This window comes from Equus quagga, chromosome 1 (assembly GCF_021613505.1).
Source record: "Equus quagga isolate Etosha38 chromosome 1, UCLA_HA_Equagga_1.0, whole genome shotgun sequence".
Taxonomy (NCBI): Eukaryota; Metazoa; Chordata; class Mammalia; order Perissodactyla; family Equidae; genus Equus; species Equus quagga.
Window position 1 is genome coordinate 11237701 of NC_060267.1, and position 16304 is coordinate 11254004.

The 16304-nt window shown below is 61.0% G+C and overlaps 1 protein-coding gene across 1 annotated transcript in view; it reads right to left on the reverse strand.

Moving 5' to 3' along the window:
* LRP1 (LDL receptor related protein 1) overlaps window positions 1-16304 on the reverse strand; it is a 78650-nt gene that overhangs the window by 14933 nt on the left and 47413 nt on the right. The window contains exons 32-58 of the mRNA XM_046654568.1: window positions 16052-16201; window positions 15743-15883; window positions 15261-15395; window positions 13639-13770; window positions 13249-13383; window positions 12938-13067; window positions 12681-12807; window positions 12190-12341; window positions 11972-12096; window positions 11262-11639; window positions 9749-9938; window positions 6466-6670; window positions 5869-6061; window positions 5029-5154; window positions 4706-4834; window positions 4286-4405; window positions 4030-4143; window positions 3562-3711; window positions 3365-3487; window positions 2959-3075; window positions 2646-2774; window positions 2256-2378; window positions 2026-2166; window positions 1755-1945; window positions 743-926; window positions 503-588; window positions 215-334 (exon numbers count right to left, since the gene is read on the reverse strand). Coding sequence (XP_046510524.1) covers window positions 215-334; window positions 503-588; window positions 743-926; window positions 1755-1945; window positions 2026-2166; window positions 2256-2378; window positions 2646-2774; window positions 2959-3075; window positions 3365-3487; window positions 3562-3711; window positions 4030-4143; window positions 4286-4405; window positions 4706-4834; window positions 5029-5154; window positions 5869-6061; window positions 6466-6670; window positions 9749-9938; window positions 11262-11639; window positions 11972-12096; window positions 12190-12341; window positions 12681-12807; window positions 12938-13067; window positions 13249-13383; window positions 13639-13770; window positions 15261-15395; window positions 15743-15883; window positions 16052-16201 — 4046 coding nt within the window. The remainder of the gene's footprint in view (window positions 1-214; window positions 335-502; window positions 589-742; window positions 927-1754; window positions 1946-2025; window positions 2167-2255; window positions 2379-2645; window positions 2775-2958; window positions 3076-3364; window positions 3488-3561; window positions 3712-4029; window positions 4144-4285; window positions 4406-4705; window positions 4835-5028; window positions 5155-5868; window positions 6062-6465; window positions 6671-9748; window positions 9939-11261; window positions 11640-11971; window positions 12097-12189; window positions 12342-12680; window positions 12808-12937; window positions 13068-13248; window positions 13384-13638; window positions 13771-15260; window positions 15396-15742; window positions 15884-16051; window positions 16202-16304) is intronic.

Genomic DNA, 16304 nt, shown 5'->3' on the forward strand with positions numbered 1-16304 from the left:
CGAGGGATCGCCTAGAGCTCGCTCTCTGGGTTTAGAGGAGAGGGAGAAGGTAGGACACGCAGAGTCAGCAGGGACTCAGTGGGGAAGGGGTGGAGGAAGTAATTCAGTGGGTGGGTGGGGAGAAGGGGAGATGGCCTTGAATCCGAAAGAGCCCAGGGAGGAGCCCTGGGGCTGGACCTCTGGCCCCCCAGCCCAGTGGGTCCCAGGGCTGCACCTGCACGTTGCTCCCATTAAGGTGCATTCTTCGGATCATGCTGCCCTGGGTCGTCACATCTGTCCAGTAGATCATCTGCTCTCGGTAGTCAAAGTCCAAGGCAACAGCGTTGTTCAGGCCCTGGATGTGGGGGTGAGGAGAACGATGACTGCAGAGTCAGGACAGGGGTGGCTGCAGAGCTCAGTAGGGGTGACAACCCTGGGCCCAGGCAGGGAGCACGAGGGGGCTGTCATGTGAGGACTCTGGGCCCGGGGAGGCGGACGGGGCGAGGAGGGCCGGGTCTGGTACCTGCTTGAGCAGCGTGTAGTTGGAGCCGTCCAGGTTGAGCTTGCGCAGGTAGTACCGGTTGGCAAAGATCAGAAATGGCTCCTCATCTGGAGACAGAAGATCCTGGCTCAGCTGCTAGCTGGGGCACATTCTAGTGCCCCCAGTCGGTCCCCAGCCTGTCGTGAGCTCTGCCATGCCAGCCCTCCCACCACAGCCTCCAGCTGTCTGGGCCATCTCATGCCCTCCAAGTGCCTGGCTCACCAGTCACAGCTTTGCAGCTGTGGGGGTCGCCGCCGCGGGGGGCATAGCCCTCCACACACAGACACTTGTAGCTGCCGTGGGTGTTGATGCAGCGCTGGCTGCAGGGGAAGGTGGTGCTGCACTCGTCCACGTCCGCACACGTCCGGCCGTCGTCCTTCAGGCGGAAGCCAGGGCGGCAGCGGCACTGCAGACACAGGGAGCCTCGGGCTGGGGACGGGGCAGGGTCTGGGCCTCCCTGGAGACCCGGGATCAGAAGCCCTCCTGGGGCTCTGGTTCCCTCCAGCCTTGGTGGCTGGTTCTGACGGGGAAGCCCAGCCCCTCGCCAGTGGGGGAAGCGGACCCAGGCCAGCAATCTGGCTCTCACGCCACCCGGACCACTGGAGTGAGTCCCTGATGACCACCATGTTTCTGTGTCCAGAGGGCGATGCTCAAGCCTCATCTTATGTGGCCATGAGCATCCTCTGACAGCGCCGATCATGCTCCTCCTCCAGCTTTCTTCACTTGACTGTTCTCCTGGCAGCTGCCCCTTCTCAGGCTCCTCTGCCAGCTCCCCCGCCCCTCCCTGCCCTTGCTGTGGCTGAGCCTGGGGCTCAGGCCTTGGACCGCCTGCCCCGCTTTTCCATCTACACTGACTCCCTTGGGGATCTCATCCCAACTCGTGGATTTAAATGCTGTCTCCATGGTGATGACTCCCAGATTTCACTCTCCTGTCTGGCCTCTCCCTGAACCACAGACCTGTACATCTGGTGCCTCCTCGACATCTGCACGCCCCTCCTTCCCTCATCTGCCAGCCAAGCCTGCTGGCTCTGCCTTCCGAACAGACACAGAACCCAACCACGCAGATACTTCTGTTTTGTTCAGTGCTGTCCCCAGTGCCCAGAATGCTGCCTGGCAGAGTAGGTGCTAAGGAAGCCCTTGCTGAATGAATGAAGGAAGGAAGGAAGGAGGGTGCAGAAAGGAGCTCCTGCCAGGCTTAGGGATGTGGGAACTGCCACCCCGGGGCGGGGCACACCTTGAAGCCGATCTTGAGGTCCTCACAGTCCTGGCTGCAGCCGCTGAGCTTGCGGCTGAGACATTCGTTGATGTGGCAGCCGCGCTCATCCGAGCCGTCGCCGCAGTCGTCCTGGCCGTTGCAGAGCAGTGCTTCGGCCACGCAGCGCCCGCTGCTGCACAGGAACTGCGAGGAGGCGTTGCACTTGTGCTCTGGGGAGGAGGGATGGCAGGTCAGCGGGGTCCAGTGGGGACAGGGGCTGGGAGCAGGAGGGAGCCCCTGTCGGGCCCACCTGGGCTGGTGCAGTGCGGGTTCTTGGGGGCCTCATCACTCTGGTCATGGCAGTCGTTTTCCCCGTCACATTCCCACTGGCGGGAGCTCAGGCAGCGCCCGTTGGCGCAGCGGAACTCACTGGGGCCGCAGGTCGGGTACTCTGGGGGAGGACAGGGCAGTGAGGCTGGTGGCTCGGCATGCCATCACAGGGAGGGCAGGGCCCGCCTCCCGCTGTGGCCTTGGGCTCACCACACTCAGAGGACTCATCGGAGCCATCAGTGCAGTCACGGTCGTGGTCGCACACGAAGTGCTTGGGGATGCACTGGCGGTTCTGGCACATGAACTCGCGGTCGTCACAGGTGCTGTTGTACACTGTGGGCAGAGGCAGACGTGGCCCCTCAGCCCCCGCCTGACCCCTGCTGACTGTAACCCCCTGGACGTTCCTGTGGTCCGAGTGGGAGAATGGCAGAGCACTGGACAGGGAGTCCAGACACCTGGGTTGTTGATGAGGCTCTGCCACTAGCCTCCGAGTGACCCCTGCTGAAGCATTTCCTTTCCTTGACCTCAGTTTCCCCTTCTGCAAAGTGAGACTGTGGCCACTTGCTGCCCACCCCGATCCTCACGGCCCCTGCCACTCACAGCAGCCGGCTGCGATGCTCTCGTCAGCGCCGTCAGCACAGTCCTTGTCGCCGTCACAGAGCCAGCGCTCGGGGACACACACGTGGGTGCCCGGGCAGGAGAAGGAGTTGGGTCCACAAGTCTTGCCTTCTGTAGGGGGAACAGGGAGCCACTGAGAGACTCAGGAGCAGGTGGAGTAGGGCCAGGCAGCTGGGCTCATGTCCCCACTGTTGGGCTGGCCCTCTGGCAGGAGGTATGTGTGTGAATGGGCAGGGTGTGTGGGGTCTGCCCCTCCCGGGGCCACCTCCCCAACCTGATCCCAGCCACCCCTCACCACAGTGAGCCGCCTCGTCCGAGCCGTCCCCACAGTCATCACTGCCGTCACACAGCCACTGCTTGGAGATGCAGCGATGGTTCTGGCACTCAAACTGGGCCTCAGAGCAGAACTTGTCTAGGGCAGTCGGAAGCCACAGTTAGATGAGGGGAGGAGATGGTGGGTCACTCAGCTGGGCAGGTAGGTCCCAGGGGACAGATGAGGGAGATACCCAGGGTACCCTCTGTGGGGGGTCAGCAGGAGCCTGAGGGCCTGGGCAGGGGGCATGGGGTGAAGGCCCATGGAGGGCATTTCCTAGGGGGGATCTAAGAGGTGGGGCCTAGACGGGGTCTTAATGGCTAGGGTGAGGCCCCCGCCCCCCTAGGACCTTGGGCTCACTCGGGGGAGGGGGTGCGTGGTCACTCACTGCAGTGGGTCTCATCCTCGCCGTGTTCACAGTCGTCCTCCTTGTCACATGTCCAGCTCATGGGGATGCAGCGCCCGCTGGGACAGGCAAAGTAATTCAGGGGGCATCTGGGGCGCTTCACACCTGGGGATGAGGGAGGCGTGAGTGCGCTGCCACCTCAGGGGCCCACCGCCCGGCACACCTGACCTGGGCCAGACCTGGGCAGTCGCGCTCGTCGCTGTAGTCCCCACAGTCGTTAGCGCCGTCGCACACCCAGCTGGGCGCGTAGCAGAGGGAGGTCCGCTCACAGGGCTGGAAGCGCACGCCCTTCACCCCCAGGCGGAAGTAGCTGCTGCAGTCGGTGGCACCTGGTGGGGGCGGGGATGGGGGGGTGACGCCAGTCCCCTGCAAACACCCTCCCAGGACAGCTGGTGGCCCATTCGGCACCTTTGTGTGTTTCAGAAAGTTGCATGGTGTCCTTGGGATGGGGCACTGTCTGCTCCTTCTGCTCACTGCCCCACCCTGAATCCTGGGGTGCCCAGGCCGAGGGGTGGGGAGCAGGAGCAGGACAAGGCAGGCTGAGAGGGGACTGAGGCCGCCACGTGGGCCAGAGGAAAGGCAGAGAGGATGGAGGGGAGTGAGATGGTGGGAGCCAAGGAGGTGCCTGGGAAGGGGGCATCACTCACTGCAGTTCATCTCGTCCGAGGCGTCCTCACAGTCCACAAACTGGTTGCAGCGGCTGGAGTTCCCGATGCAGGTGCCATCCCGGCAGCGGAATTCGCCTGCCCCGCAGGCCGTCTCTAGAACAGTGCCCACCCGGTGCCGTCAGGCCTGTCACAGAGCGCCCTACCCAGACTCCTCAGGGCCTGGGGACCAAAGCTCAGCAAGAAGGGGATGGGGCAGAGGTTGGGGGTCTGAGGCCTGGCACAGTGTCCCACTCACTGTTGCAGGGGATCTCGTCGGAGCCGTCCCCGCAGTCGTCGGCCCCGTTGCACCACAGCAGGTTGGACACACAGCGCCCGTTGTTGCACTGGCGGAAAGTCTTTTTGCAGCGGCGCGAGTCTGCGGATGGGGGAGCAGACGTCGAGTCAGCAGGAGCTCTGGGCAAGAGGCTGCCGCAGATGCCACGTTGTGCATTTGTTCTTTTAACTAACTGCTTGGCCCCTGCTGTGGGCCTGGCACAGGGGGACAGTGGTTCTGCCCTTCACGAGCTCTGCGACCCCTCGGGCCCTGGCGCCGGGTTATGGAGCTTCAGCCCGTCTCGCTCCCGTACCCCACCCTGCAGGGCTGAGGCTGGTGGCTCTGGAGGCCAGGGGCCTGCGGGGAGGGCCCGGGGCTCCGGGGCTGGAGAAGGCTCCTTACTGCAGTAGGACGGCTTCTCGTCAGACTTGTCCTTGCAGTGGGAGACGCCATCGCACGTCAGGCTGAAGTTGATGCACTCGCCATTGGCACACTCGAACTCATCTTGCGCTCGGCAAGAGGAATTCACCGCTGCGGTGGGGAGGCAGAGGGGGCTTCATGAGCTAGGGCCCTGGGACGCCTCCCCCCCAGGAACTGAGGTCATCCTCAGTTTCTCCTTGAAAAAAGGCTCTGGGGGCTGGGCTGTGGGAGTGTCTGGGAGGAGATGGTGCCCAGTCTGAGTCCAGGGTTCCCGCCAGTGCCCCTCCTCCCTCACTCCCTCTCACCGCGGCAGGTGAAGTCCTCCTGGAGGATGCGGCCCCCTCGGCAGGAGCAGTTGACATGACCTTGGTGAGTGAGCAGACACAGGTCCTGGCAGCCCCCATTGTTGATGCGGCAAGGGGAGAGTTCGCCTGAGGTGGGGATGAAGGACAATGGCTGAAAGTGTTCTCTGCTGTGCACACACAGGATGCCCACAGCCACTCACACAGCTTCTCTGAGCTTCCTGGCACCAGCCATGGACAGTGGCTCATGGTTGGGGCAGGCAGGGATGGCTTCTTGGGAGGGCCTGAGGTGGAGGATGTGTGTGCTCTTATGGCGGGTGATAAGGGCTTTGGAGAGATTCAAGTCTAAGGAAACTTGAGATCACGTGTGTGGTGGTGGGGGCCCCAGGGCTTGTGTGAGGAGAGTGTGAGAAGCCCAGGAAAGCTGCAGATCTGTGTGGGGGACACTCAGTCAGCCAGGCCCAGTGTAGGAGTATGTCTGTGCACGTGCGTGGAGAGGGAGGGACGGGCAGAGCTTGAGGTGTGTGTGTGATCAGGTTCCGGGGGTATGTGCGGTTCTGGGTGGGAGGAATGACCAGAGCATGTGCTGGGGGTGTCCAAGGATGTGGATGAGACCAGCTGGGGGTGGTATGAGTATGTGTGTGTGTGTCTATGTACCGATGTCTAGGGGGAGCTGGAGCAGAGGCATGTTAAGTGTTTTGGGGTTTCCTGGGGGTGAGGGTGGGTGCGGGTGTGTGTCTGTACACGTGGAGGCCCTGGTGTAGCAGGACCAGGGTACAGTGTGTGTGTACATGCTGGCACGGTGGGCAGGGGAGCAAGGCTGGCGGCAGCGGCCCCACTCACAGCTGTTGGTGTCATTGGCCACGGCGATGATGCCCATGGGCTGCTGGGGGATGTCCACTCGCAGCAGCTTCATGTCGCTGCCCACGTACTTGTTGGCCCGCTGCACTGCCCGCCGCACCCAGTCGGTCCAGAAGATGTGCTCCCCATACACGGCCAGCCCGAAGGGGTGGACTGGCTCCGACTTCAGGATCACCTGGGGAGACAGCACCATCATTGTCACGGGTACTGCTCAGGCCTCTCGTCCCAGACTCCACCCCACTGCAGCTGGCTCCAGGGACCAGGGTGGTGTGGCCACCGTCTAGGCTCCCTAAACATGGTCACAGAATGGGAAGGACCTGGAGAGACATCTTGCCATCTCCCTCATTTAACTGACGAGGAAACCAAGCCCAGAAGGGGGAGGATTGTGCAAGGCCACACAGAGAAGTGGCAATGTGAGGGCTCGATGGGACAACTCCTCATTGTCCTCCTGGCTCTTCCTATCATGCCACGTGGCCTCCCTTTCTGCTGCTCTGTGCCTGGGCAGTCTCCTTGGCTGACCGGCTGTCCCTTGACCCCAGCCCCCTCGCGCCACCTGCCATGCCTGCCCCAGAGACTCACATAGCGGTGGGAGCCGTCATACTCGCACCGCTCAATCTTGTCCAGGGTGGCGTCGGAGAAGTAGAGCTTCTCGGCACGGTGGTCGATGGCCAGGCCGTTGGGGGTGCGGATGTCCTTCTCGATGAGGGTCAGGACATTGGCTCCTGACAGGGCCGCCCGCATGATGCTGGGGTGCTGCTCATTCCAGTTGGTCCAGAACATCAGACTGGGGAAAGAGATAGCCACAGGGATCAGGAGTCAAAGCCAGGGACTCTGCCATGGAGGGCCCAGGCCACCGGGTGCAGATGACCAAACCCAGGGGCCGGCACCGGTGTGAACCAGACTGCAGTGCCATAGGCAACTTCTGAGCCACCAACGCCAACTCAGTCCTGGTGCCCAGGAAGGGCCCAGCTGCAGCACGGTCTGCGCGCATGCATGTGCGCGTGTGTTTCTCGGTGTCTGTGAATGGCCATCTGCGTTTACTGAGAGACAGTGTAGCCAAGTGAGTCAGGTGCTGGGTTCTGATCCTGGCTCCACCACCTCCCAGCTAGGAACCTCAGGAAGTGCCTTCATCTCTCTGTGCTCAGATTCCTCCTCTACGAAGTGGGGTAAGACTACTGCCTGCCTCGTGGAGGGGTCTGAGGATTAAATGAGTCAATATTCATCTTAGTGACAGCTGATAGATGCTATGAGAGTATCATTTTATTAACTGCTCTCTTCCCCCTCATCCAGGAAGCGCTTGTTAAGTGTTTTCTGTGTCCTGGGGATGCATGGATCCTACCCTCAGGAAGTTCTCAAGAATCTCCTTCTCCATCATTTAAGGCCTTTGCATATTTGTAGTCTGAGCCTAGCTCTGCTCCTTACTAGTTCTGTCCTTGAAAGAGCCTCCTGGCCCCTTGGCTCCCTGGCCTCCTCAGTAAAGGAGGCAGGGGAATGGCCGGCACACCCTCTCCTTTCAGGTGTGGTGAGGAAGACCTTGGGGCTGGTCAGCGGGTCCCACTGGGTGTGACAGTGTGGTCCTCAGACCACCTGCACTGGGTCCTGATTCCTGGCTCCTCAGAGATTCATGCTTGGTTGGGCCTGGGGAACCAACGCTTTCGAGGCCTCTCGAGGGGATCCTCACGCACCATGGAGTTTGAGAGTCACCCAGCCCCAGAAAAGCCAGGTCCATTCTCCAGTTCTCTCACAGGACCTGCTCCCTGCCTCCCACCCGGCGCCTCTGTGCCCCTCCTCCCTCCGCCCCTGTGCTGTTCTGGCCACGGAGCTGTCCTCCAGCTGGTAGACTTGTCTCTTCAAACCTCTCCAGGTCGCTTGCTCTCTTTTTACCACCCCCTCGCCATCTCTGCATCACACTTGAGCCATCAGCTCCAGCCACTGTGCTCAGGCAGGAAAAGGACGCTCCCCTCCCCTTCCTTGGCAAGCTCTTGAGGATGATGCGCCTCATCCAGGGAAGAGGTGGGGCTCTGGATGGCCACGGCTCTTGGAACCAGGATGGGAGTGTGGGCAGTGGCATGTCCCTCTGCCCTCCACAGGAGGAAACGGGCGTCCTGGGGCAGCTGTTAGTCATCTTCCTTGCCTTGTCGGTCCCCACCAGGGACTTCCACACCCTCAGGTATAGCCCAGCTCACTCCAAGGTGAGAAGTGGTGACAAACTGTCACATGTGGGAGAATGATTTGTGCTGCAACTGTGATTCTGAATTTGGTAAAACTGCTCCCAGGAAGGGGACAGGGAAGGGCCGGGAGAGGCCTTCCTGAAGGCAGGTGACCAACAGCCTGACTGTGAGGGGGCTGCTGCTGGTAGCCTCGGCAGGAGGCCCCTGCTCCTCCATCTGGGTCCACACTGCCTCCTTCCAATTCCTCTAAAGCACTTGCTCCTTCTGGCCAAGGGAGGGGCCAGACAGCTCGGCTCTCTCTTCTGTTCCCTGCCCCGGTTTCAGTGCAGCCCCATCATCCCCCAGTCTTGGCTCAGGCATCGCCTCCTGGAGGACACATTCCCTGATTTCCAGCCTAGGTCAGGTCCTCGTCACTCGCTCATGAAGCCAACTGCTGAGTGAACGACTGACTCTCCCGTGCTCAGAGCAGAGGCACTTGGTGGGCAGTCACGAGGGGCTTCTGAAGCCACAATGCTCCATCGCCTCTGGGATGGGAGGGGGAGCCCAGAGCATGGCCCCTCCATGGAGGCTCCAGGCCCATGAGGGACAAGTGGGGCCAGTGCCAGACAGGTGACGTCGCCAAGTGTCACAGCAGGGCAGACGGGATCTTTCTCACAAGCCATGTATGTGCGGAGACGGCTGAGGCAGGCAGGGGTCAGAGGGCCCCTGTACTGGTCAATGGGGCCAGGCGGCTGGGCTGGGGCCAGCCTCGAGTCACCTCAGGGTGAGGAATCCACGTTCAGTGCACTCGCTGTGTCTGAGGAGCTGCTTGCGGGTTTTCTTTGGCCCCTAGTTTCCTAGTGAAGCTTTGGGAAAACCTTCCAAGTGCCGTGGAACTCGGGAAAGAAGTTGTGTTCATGGGTGGGCCAGGATTGCTCAGGTGAGGGGGTTCACCAGAGGCCCACACGGTGGGGGTGCGGCTGCCCCTGCAGGAGAGCAGAGCAGGTGGAGATGGGTTTCCTCCCAAGCTCCCTGGCCTTCGTCCTCTGAACTCCTCCGCAACCTGAGCCGGCCTCCTGGGCCATCCTCAGGCCCCTAGGAACCTGTGACTGCAGTCCTGCCCTGCCTCCGGCACTCCCTCCTCCAGCTCCTGCTCAGAGTGCAGCCCCTGTCCGGCTGCCCTTCCTTGGTCTTTCCACTCCCAGGCCTGTGCCATCTCACCACCTCCGTGATGCCTGTCGGTCACCACCTGCATTCCCGTGCCGGTCATCAGTGCTTCCCACCAACATAACACAGCGCCACACCTGGGCGGCTTGAATGGGCCCAGATCAAGGCTTGCACACAACAGGTGTTCGGTGAATAATCTCTGCCTGAACTTTGTGTCCCAGAAACACAGAGGCCCTCCTACATGCCTTGAACTTGGCTCTCTGATGGATGAACCAATTAATCAGGAAGCCAGAAGCATCCTCCACAACCCCCTGATCCTCCCTTTGGTTCAGGCGCCTGAAATATTATTATCCTCATATTACAGATGAGGAAACTGAAGCTCAGAGGGGTCATATAGCTGGTCCAAGGTCACACAGCAGGGAAGTGGCTGAGTTCAGGTTGTAGCCAGCCTCTGCGGCTCCTGCATCCCCTGCCTACGTCTGCCTGTGACAGTTGCTGCCACCCTGTGGCCCACCCTTTCCCATGCCCTGGGCCCAGCAGCTCACTTCTGGCACTCGTCCAGCACAAAGGCCCGTGGGTGGTCGTCTCCAGACATGGTGATGACTGTCTCACGCTCAAAGGCCCCCGGACGGTTCTGGTCCACCGTGTGGCGGGTGATGGTGGACGTTGTGTAGCTTGTCCAGTAGAGAGTGTCCCAGCCACGGTGATAGGCCAGGCCTTCCACGGAGCCCACGTCTGCGAGGAGACAGGAGCAGCTGTGGGTCAGGACGGGGCTAGAGAGCAGAGCCAAAGGAGTGCCAAGGGCAGAAGATAAGGGGGCGCCCTGGGGCACCCACTCCCCGGCATATGTGGGGCTGGAAGGGCAGTTTGGGAGCTGGGAAGCATGTGGGGGACACAGCCCTCGGGGCCCTGCCCCCTCCTGTACCACCTATTTCCCACCCAAATGACCCAGGGTCCATCCCCCTAACGCTCCTTCCTGTGTCGCCCCACCGCAGGTAGATTTGGTTTATGCTGTGGTCACATTTCCTTGGAGCTAGAGTTCTGCCAAGTTGGGTGCAAACTGGATTTCAGTAAATCACATCCCATGTGGGCTGCGCTGGGGAGCTTCCACTTAAAGAAGACCCCGAACTCGATGGTGTGGTAGACATCTTACACTCAGATTAAAGAACTAAGTGCACAACGAGGGAGACGCAGCAGAACAGTAGTCAAGAGAAAAATACTCAGGGGTCTTAGAGGCTTCAAGGTGTACGGCGATGTGGTGGCCAGAGGGCTGCATTAGTAGAAGTATTGTAGCCTGAACAACTGCCCGAAGGGAGGGGACAGTGCTGCTTGTCTCTCCTGATCCAGCTACAGCTAGAGTATCGAGTTTAGCTATGGACACTGCATTTTTAGACAGACACGTGGACTGGACTACGTGGAGTGGAAAATGTCCGGAGGAGGTTGAGAGGACAGGTCCGTTTTATCACCACTGTATACCCAGCCCCTGGTTCCGGGTCCAGCAGGTCTTTATGGACAGGAGAGGAGAAAATGAGTCGAGCAGCTTTCAAAGAGCCGAAGGTCATCCTAGGACAGCTCTGACACCCACCCCCCTTCACGGAGCGCACGAGGGTCCTGTGTGAGCTACACTTCCACACCTGCCAGCTCAGGTGACCCTTTACAGACAGGAATCGGAGGCTTGGGGAGTATGGGAAACTTGCCCAAGTGACTGAAACCCCGTGTCTGGGGTTGACTGTGGGCCTCTCTCTGTGGCCTGTGCCGTGAGCACTGGACACACACACAGAGGAGAGCTTTCGCTTATTCTCTGCAGCCTGGGCACTGAACTAGGACCAGAGAGGGGCAGGAAGAGGGGGCGGCTCTGACTCCAGGTGAGGAGAAACTTTCCAGTGACTACAGTGGTGCAATGTGAGCTGCTGCTGCTTGTCAGGGATGCTGAGGCAAGTGGATTCAGATCCAGGGCAGGGGGGGGCTGGCTGATGTCCGATGGCTTGTCTACCCCAAGTCTGTGCTGACCCTCCCCACACCCCCCACTTCCTGGGAAGATTTGGGGTCTGGGCTCACTCTCCACAATGGTGGTCCTCCCGGAGCCATCGTCATTGATCTGCTGGATGTTCCCAAAGTGGATGTCGCTGAAGAAGATGCGATTGGGGGTGCCCGGGGAGGTGCCTGCTCGGTAGTCGAAGGCCAGAGCAATGACATTCTTCATGTGCTCAGGGTCCTCAAAGGGCTGCACAGGCGCGTTGAGGTTGCGCTCATCCGACAGGTGGATGCTCTTGAGGATGGTGCGCTCTGAGTAGAGCAGGTAGCCAGCATACTCGCGGCATGACGCCCCATCTTCAGCCAGCATCCCATGGGCACAGGCGCAGGACCGCTGTCCACCGCCCCGGTAGAGGCACAGCTGCTGGCACCCCCCGTTGGCCACTGCACACACGTTGGTGCCTGGGGGAGGGCACAGGGGAAGCAGGAGGTTATAGAGGGCGGGCCCCGCCCTGGGGAAAGAGCAATCCGTGCCTGTGTCATCTCAGCTGAGGTGCAAGCTCTGGTGGGCACCCTGCTCTGCCTCAAAATCGCCAGTTCAGAAAACCCTCCAGGCTCCCATGCCCAACACCCAGACTGCTCCCAGAGCTCCTCAGCCTCTGGGGTCACTGGAAAGTGTCCCTTTGAGTCTGACTTCTCCCCTAGCCATTCTCACTCCAGGTTCCCTGGGGAGAGCACTCCCAGCCAGGGGGCCCCTGTGCACCTCTCCTGTCTGCCCAGAGCCCCAGCCTCACCTTTCTGCCGGTCCCGGTTGAAGACTTTGATGTCTTTGAGCTGGACACCGATGCCCGTTCGCAGGGGCACAGAGTCTGTGGCATTGTCTTTGCTCCCGCGCTTGATGGAGCCATTGGCGTGAGTCCTGAGGGAAGGGAAAGGCAGTGAGCAGGGCGTCACTGGGGCCAGGAGGGAAGGAAAAGACGGCCGAGGAGAAGGCCAGGACAGAGGCCCTCACCTGTCACTCCAGTAGATGAAATCCTCAAACACGGACACTGAGAACATGTCCATGTTATTGCTGGACAGAACCACCTCACGGTTCTCACCCGTCTCCAGGTCGATGCGCTCGATCTTGTCCGTCCGGGCGTCGCACCAGTATATCTTCCCATCCTGCAGGCCAGAGACCCCAGCTCACCTCCAGGGCCTTGTGCCCCACCAGGTTCCACTCAGTCTTGCCTCTCACATCGTTCTCCCCCTTCCTCCATAGCCTCCTCGCCCTCTGACCTGCTGATCTACCGACCTCTAGGCGTCCCTTCACTCCCCACTGCTGAGTGACTCCCCGCCCACCATCTCTGGGGTGGCAGTCCTACTCCGGGTGGTGGCTTGGGCCACAAGACTGTCTGACTCCCTGGGTCCATGTCTTCCCAGTAAACAGGGGCTCATCACAGGGAGACTCGAGGGAGCAGGGCCCACGGAAAGGGGAGTTTGGGGTCCAAGCTGCGTCCAAACCTGATAGTCCACCGAGATGCCATTGGGCCAGCTGATGCTGACATTGACCAGCACCACTCGATCAGTGCCATCCAGCCGAGACCGCTCAATACGTGGATACTGGCCCCACTCGGTCCAGAACAAGTATCTGCCGGGTGGAGGTAGAAGTGGGGGTCAGTCCCCAGACCATGGAGGAGAAAGGGCCTCGTCAGCATGGGCTGTGGCCTGAGTGACCAGGCCAGACCCGAGCCAGGGCTGGGGAGTGTCCAGCTCCTCACCCCTTCTCTGGGTGGACAGTGATGGCCCGGGGCTTGTCCAGACCCTGGGAGATGACCACGTAGCGGAAAGAGCCATTGAGCCGGGCGACCTCGATGACATCAAAGCCCTGGTCTGTCCAGTAGATGTTACCTGAGGAGAGAGTGGGTGGAGATCAAGGGAGCTGGGTGGGGACATGTGTCCCTGGTCCCCTCCCAGCCCCCAGGTACCCTTGCTGCTCCCTATCTGTTCCTGCCTTCCCCTTCTCCTCTGAGACCCCACTTCCCACCAGTCCTCTGCTCACCTGGAGCCCCACAGCCCTCCCACAGCTCACCTGCGATCCAGTCCACGGCGATGCCCTCCACGCGGCCAATGCCGTTGGTCACCACATCCTCGCGCCACGTCTGGTCTCGCTTAGCCCGGCTGATGGTGCTTAGGCCCATGTCCACCCAGTAAATGGTGTCATTTTCTGGAGGTGGAGAAGCCGACATGAGGATGCTCAACAAAGCAGGGGCAAGGCGGGGGCTCAAAACCATATGGGGGTCAGGATAGAGGCGAGCGCTGAGGGTGCCCGAGGGCTGACAGGGGAGACAGAGCTGGGTGGGGGCAGCTGTGGTGAGTTCCTCCTCCTCCAGCTGTGGTCAGGCAGCCTCTCACCAGACCCCCCAGAGCACACCACCCGCAAAGGCCACGTCCCACGCCCTCCTGCCACCAAATGGCTCACCAGCATGGAAGTCGATGCCGACGGCCAGGGAGGTGCCCGACACTGGGACCAGGGCGTCTGACTTGTCATTGGGATCCAGGGGGATTCCCCGGATTCCTTCGTGCACGGAGTACAGGAGAAAGGAGCCCACACCTGAAACACAAGGACACGTCAGGCATGGCCTCACTGACACCCTTTAAGCTTGGTTTCTGTCACCCTCAAACCTGTTCTGTTCTTCTTCCCTTTCGATATCTTCCCACGGCCATCCCTCTCTCCCTCTCAACACACATGTGCACACACCTGGGCCTGAGGCCTGGAGCCAGGGCAGCCAGGCCTCCTTGCCGGGCGTGGTGAAAGGAGCCACAACTCTGGGGACTCACCCGCAAGGCCCCTAGCCCCCACTAGAGGGCAGCAGAGGCCCAGCCTGGTCTCCTGCGCTCTGCCCTCCTGCTCAACCCGGCACCCCCAAAGGCCCTGAGGTAGAATCTGGGAGGTGCAGACCAGACAATCGGACTGCATGACTCCCAGTCTAGAGTTCCACCTCAGCTCCTCTATCCTCCCCTGTCTGGTCTGTGCCACACCCTCTTTCCAACACCCCAAACTCAACGCCCCTATCCACCCATCCCAAATCTTCCCCTGCCTTATCCCTTGATATGGCCGGTCCCCAGTGAATCCCCACATGGGCCCTGGCTGCTCAGGCTCCATGAAAAAAAGGATTCCAGGTTGAGTGAGCTTGGGGAAATCCCAAACACCAGAGTCTCCTCTTGAAAAATTTCCAGTGCACATGAGCATAGTCAAGGCTCTGAGAAGTTCTGCAGCAAAAAGCACTTAAACTTTGTTCAACCTAGTGTTTCCTTCTGTAACATCTACCCACATCAAAGACGTGCTTCCCAGGAGTGCTCTTGGGGAAATGCTGTCCTGGGGCAAGCTCGTAAATCAGTCAGCAAGCTCTTGTGAAAGGTCTCTGGGTTCAGCGTCTCTTCGCCCAGCTGCTGAGCCCCAGCCTAGGCCCCCTCTCCTAACTCTGTGATTATTCTAATGGCCTCCTAACTCGTCTGACTGCCTCGGTTTCTCCCTGCCCCCCTCAGCCGGCTCCAGGCTCTCTGCCGCCAGGTTAATCTGCTGCAAACACCACTTTGGAGGCGCTCTCCGCTGAGACCCCGCCAGCCCCATCCACCTCCAGCCTTCTAGCCACGCCCACACCCCCGTCCCGCACAGGCCCTGAGCACCTCCTAGGGCTCTGCGCACCTCCTAGGGCTCTGCGCCCCTTCCCTGTGCGTGGTCCTTTCTCCTCTGAGCCCTGCATTGGGATCGGAACTGACCTATGAACGCCTGTCTTACAAGCTCACAGCACAGCTCCACAGGAAGCGGCGCGGTGCCGTCTATTTCTCCTACAGGCAGAGCGGCCTCCCGGTCCAGTTTCCCCTACGTGTTACTTCCCTTCTGGTTAAGGCTGCAGAGCGCAGGGACAGGGACTTCAGCTCCCTGGCTCCCCCACAGCACCCACCCCTCCCTAAGCATCTAACCCAAAAGGCACTTAATAACATGTGACGAACGCAGTCCTGTCCTGAGGTGAGAAGAGGAGGGTAGCAGGTCAGGCTGGGGACCCGGCCACCGCGGGGCAGAGAGGCAGGAGCACTGACCCTCGCAGGCCTGCTGGCCACTGCGGAGGCTGTAGCCAGCTGTGCACATGCAGGAGCGGGTGGACCCCGACGTGGGCAGGCAGAGCTGGGAGCACTCGCCGTTGTTGACGCTGCAGGGGTTGGTGCCCTCGTGGTCTAGGGTGGGATGCAGAGAGAAGGGGTTAGCGGCCCTCCTCGGGGCCGTGGCGTCAGGCTCGTGCTGCTCAGGGTCAGGGGGGTCACCACCTTTGTCCTGGACTTTGGGGGGGCCACCACCCAACCCAGCTTTCAGGTCCCCTTGGTCCTTGGACCAGGGTGACTGTGAGCATATATGGTGACTTTGTGAGAACTGGAAAGAGGAGCCCCTTTGGGGGTGAGTGGAGCCTCTTTTCTGTCCCCTTGACCCCTTGCCCAGGGATCCTGCAGCCAGGCCTGGCCAGAGCCCTGGCCTCCCTGTCCCATGCCCCCCTGCCCCTGCCCCATCCCCCCTGCCCCTGCCTCACCCAGCTGGATGCTCTCGTCATAGACTTTCATGTGCATCACCAGGGTGGTGCTGTTCCGCAGGACTACAGACTCAGAGCCGTCAGCCTTGTTGCATGTGCCCATCTTCTCCGACACCTGATCGGCCCACCACAGCTTGTCCCCTGGGGCGGCAGGAGGGGATGAGACCCTGGGGAAGGCCACACCCCCAGCTCTCCTGAAGGGCCTGCCCTGGCAGCGGGGACAGGACGCCCCCAGGTCAGCCCCCATCTCCCTAGCCAGTCTAGCCTGGCCTGCCTGTTCCCACCCCTGCTCCCACCCAGCGCCCTCACCCATGATGGCCAGGGCGGTGGCCTTGCCCAGCTGGCTTTGCATGGCATCGATGATCTCTAGTCCACTCCCGTCCAGGTTGCAGCGGTTGATGGTGTGGTTCCCAGAGCTGATCCAGTAGAGTTTGCTCTCAGGGAAGTCAATAGCCAGGCCTGGAAGAGGGGGCGTCATTGCCGGAGAGCCTGGCCCAGCCGGGCCTCCAGGGCTGGGCACAGAGGATGTGGGAGTAGGGTGCAGTTTTGAGGGAGGGCAGTG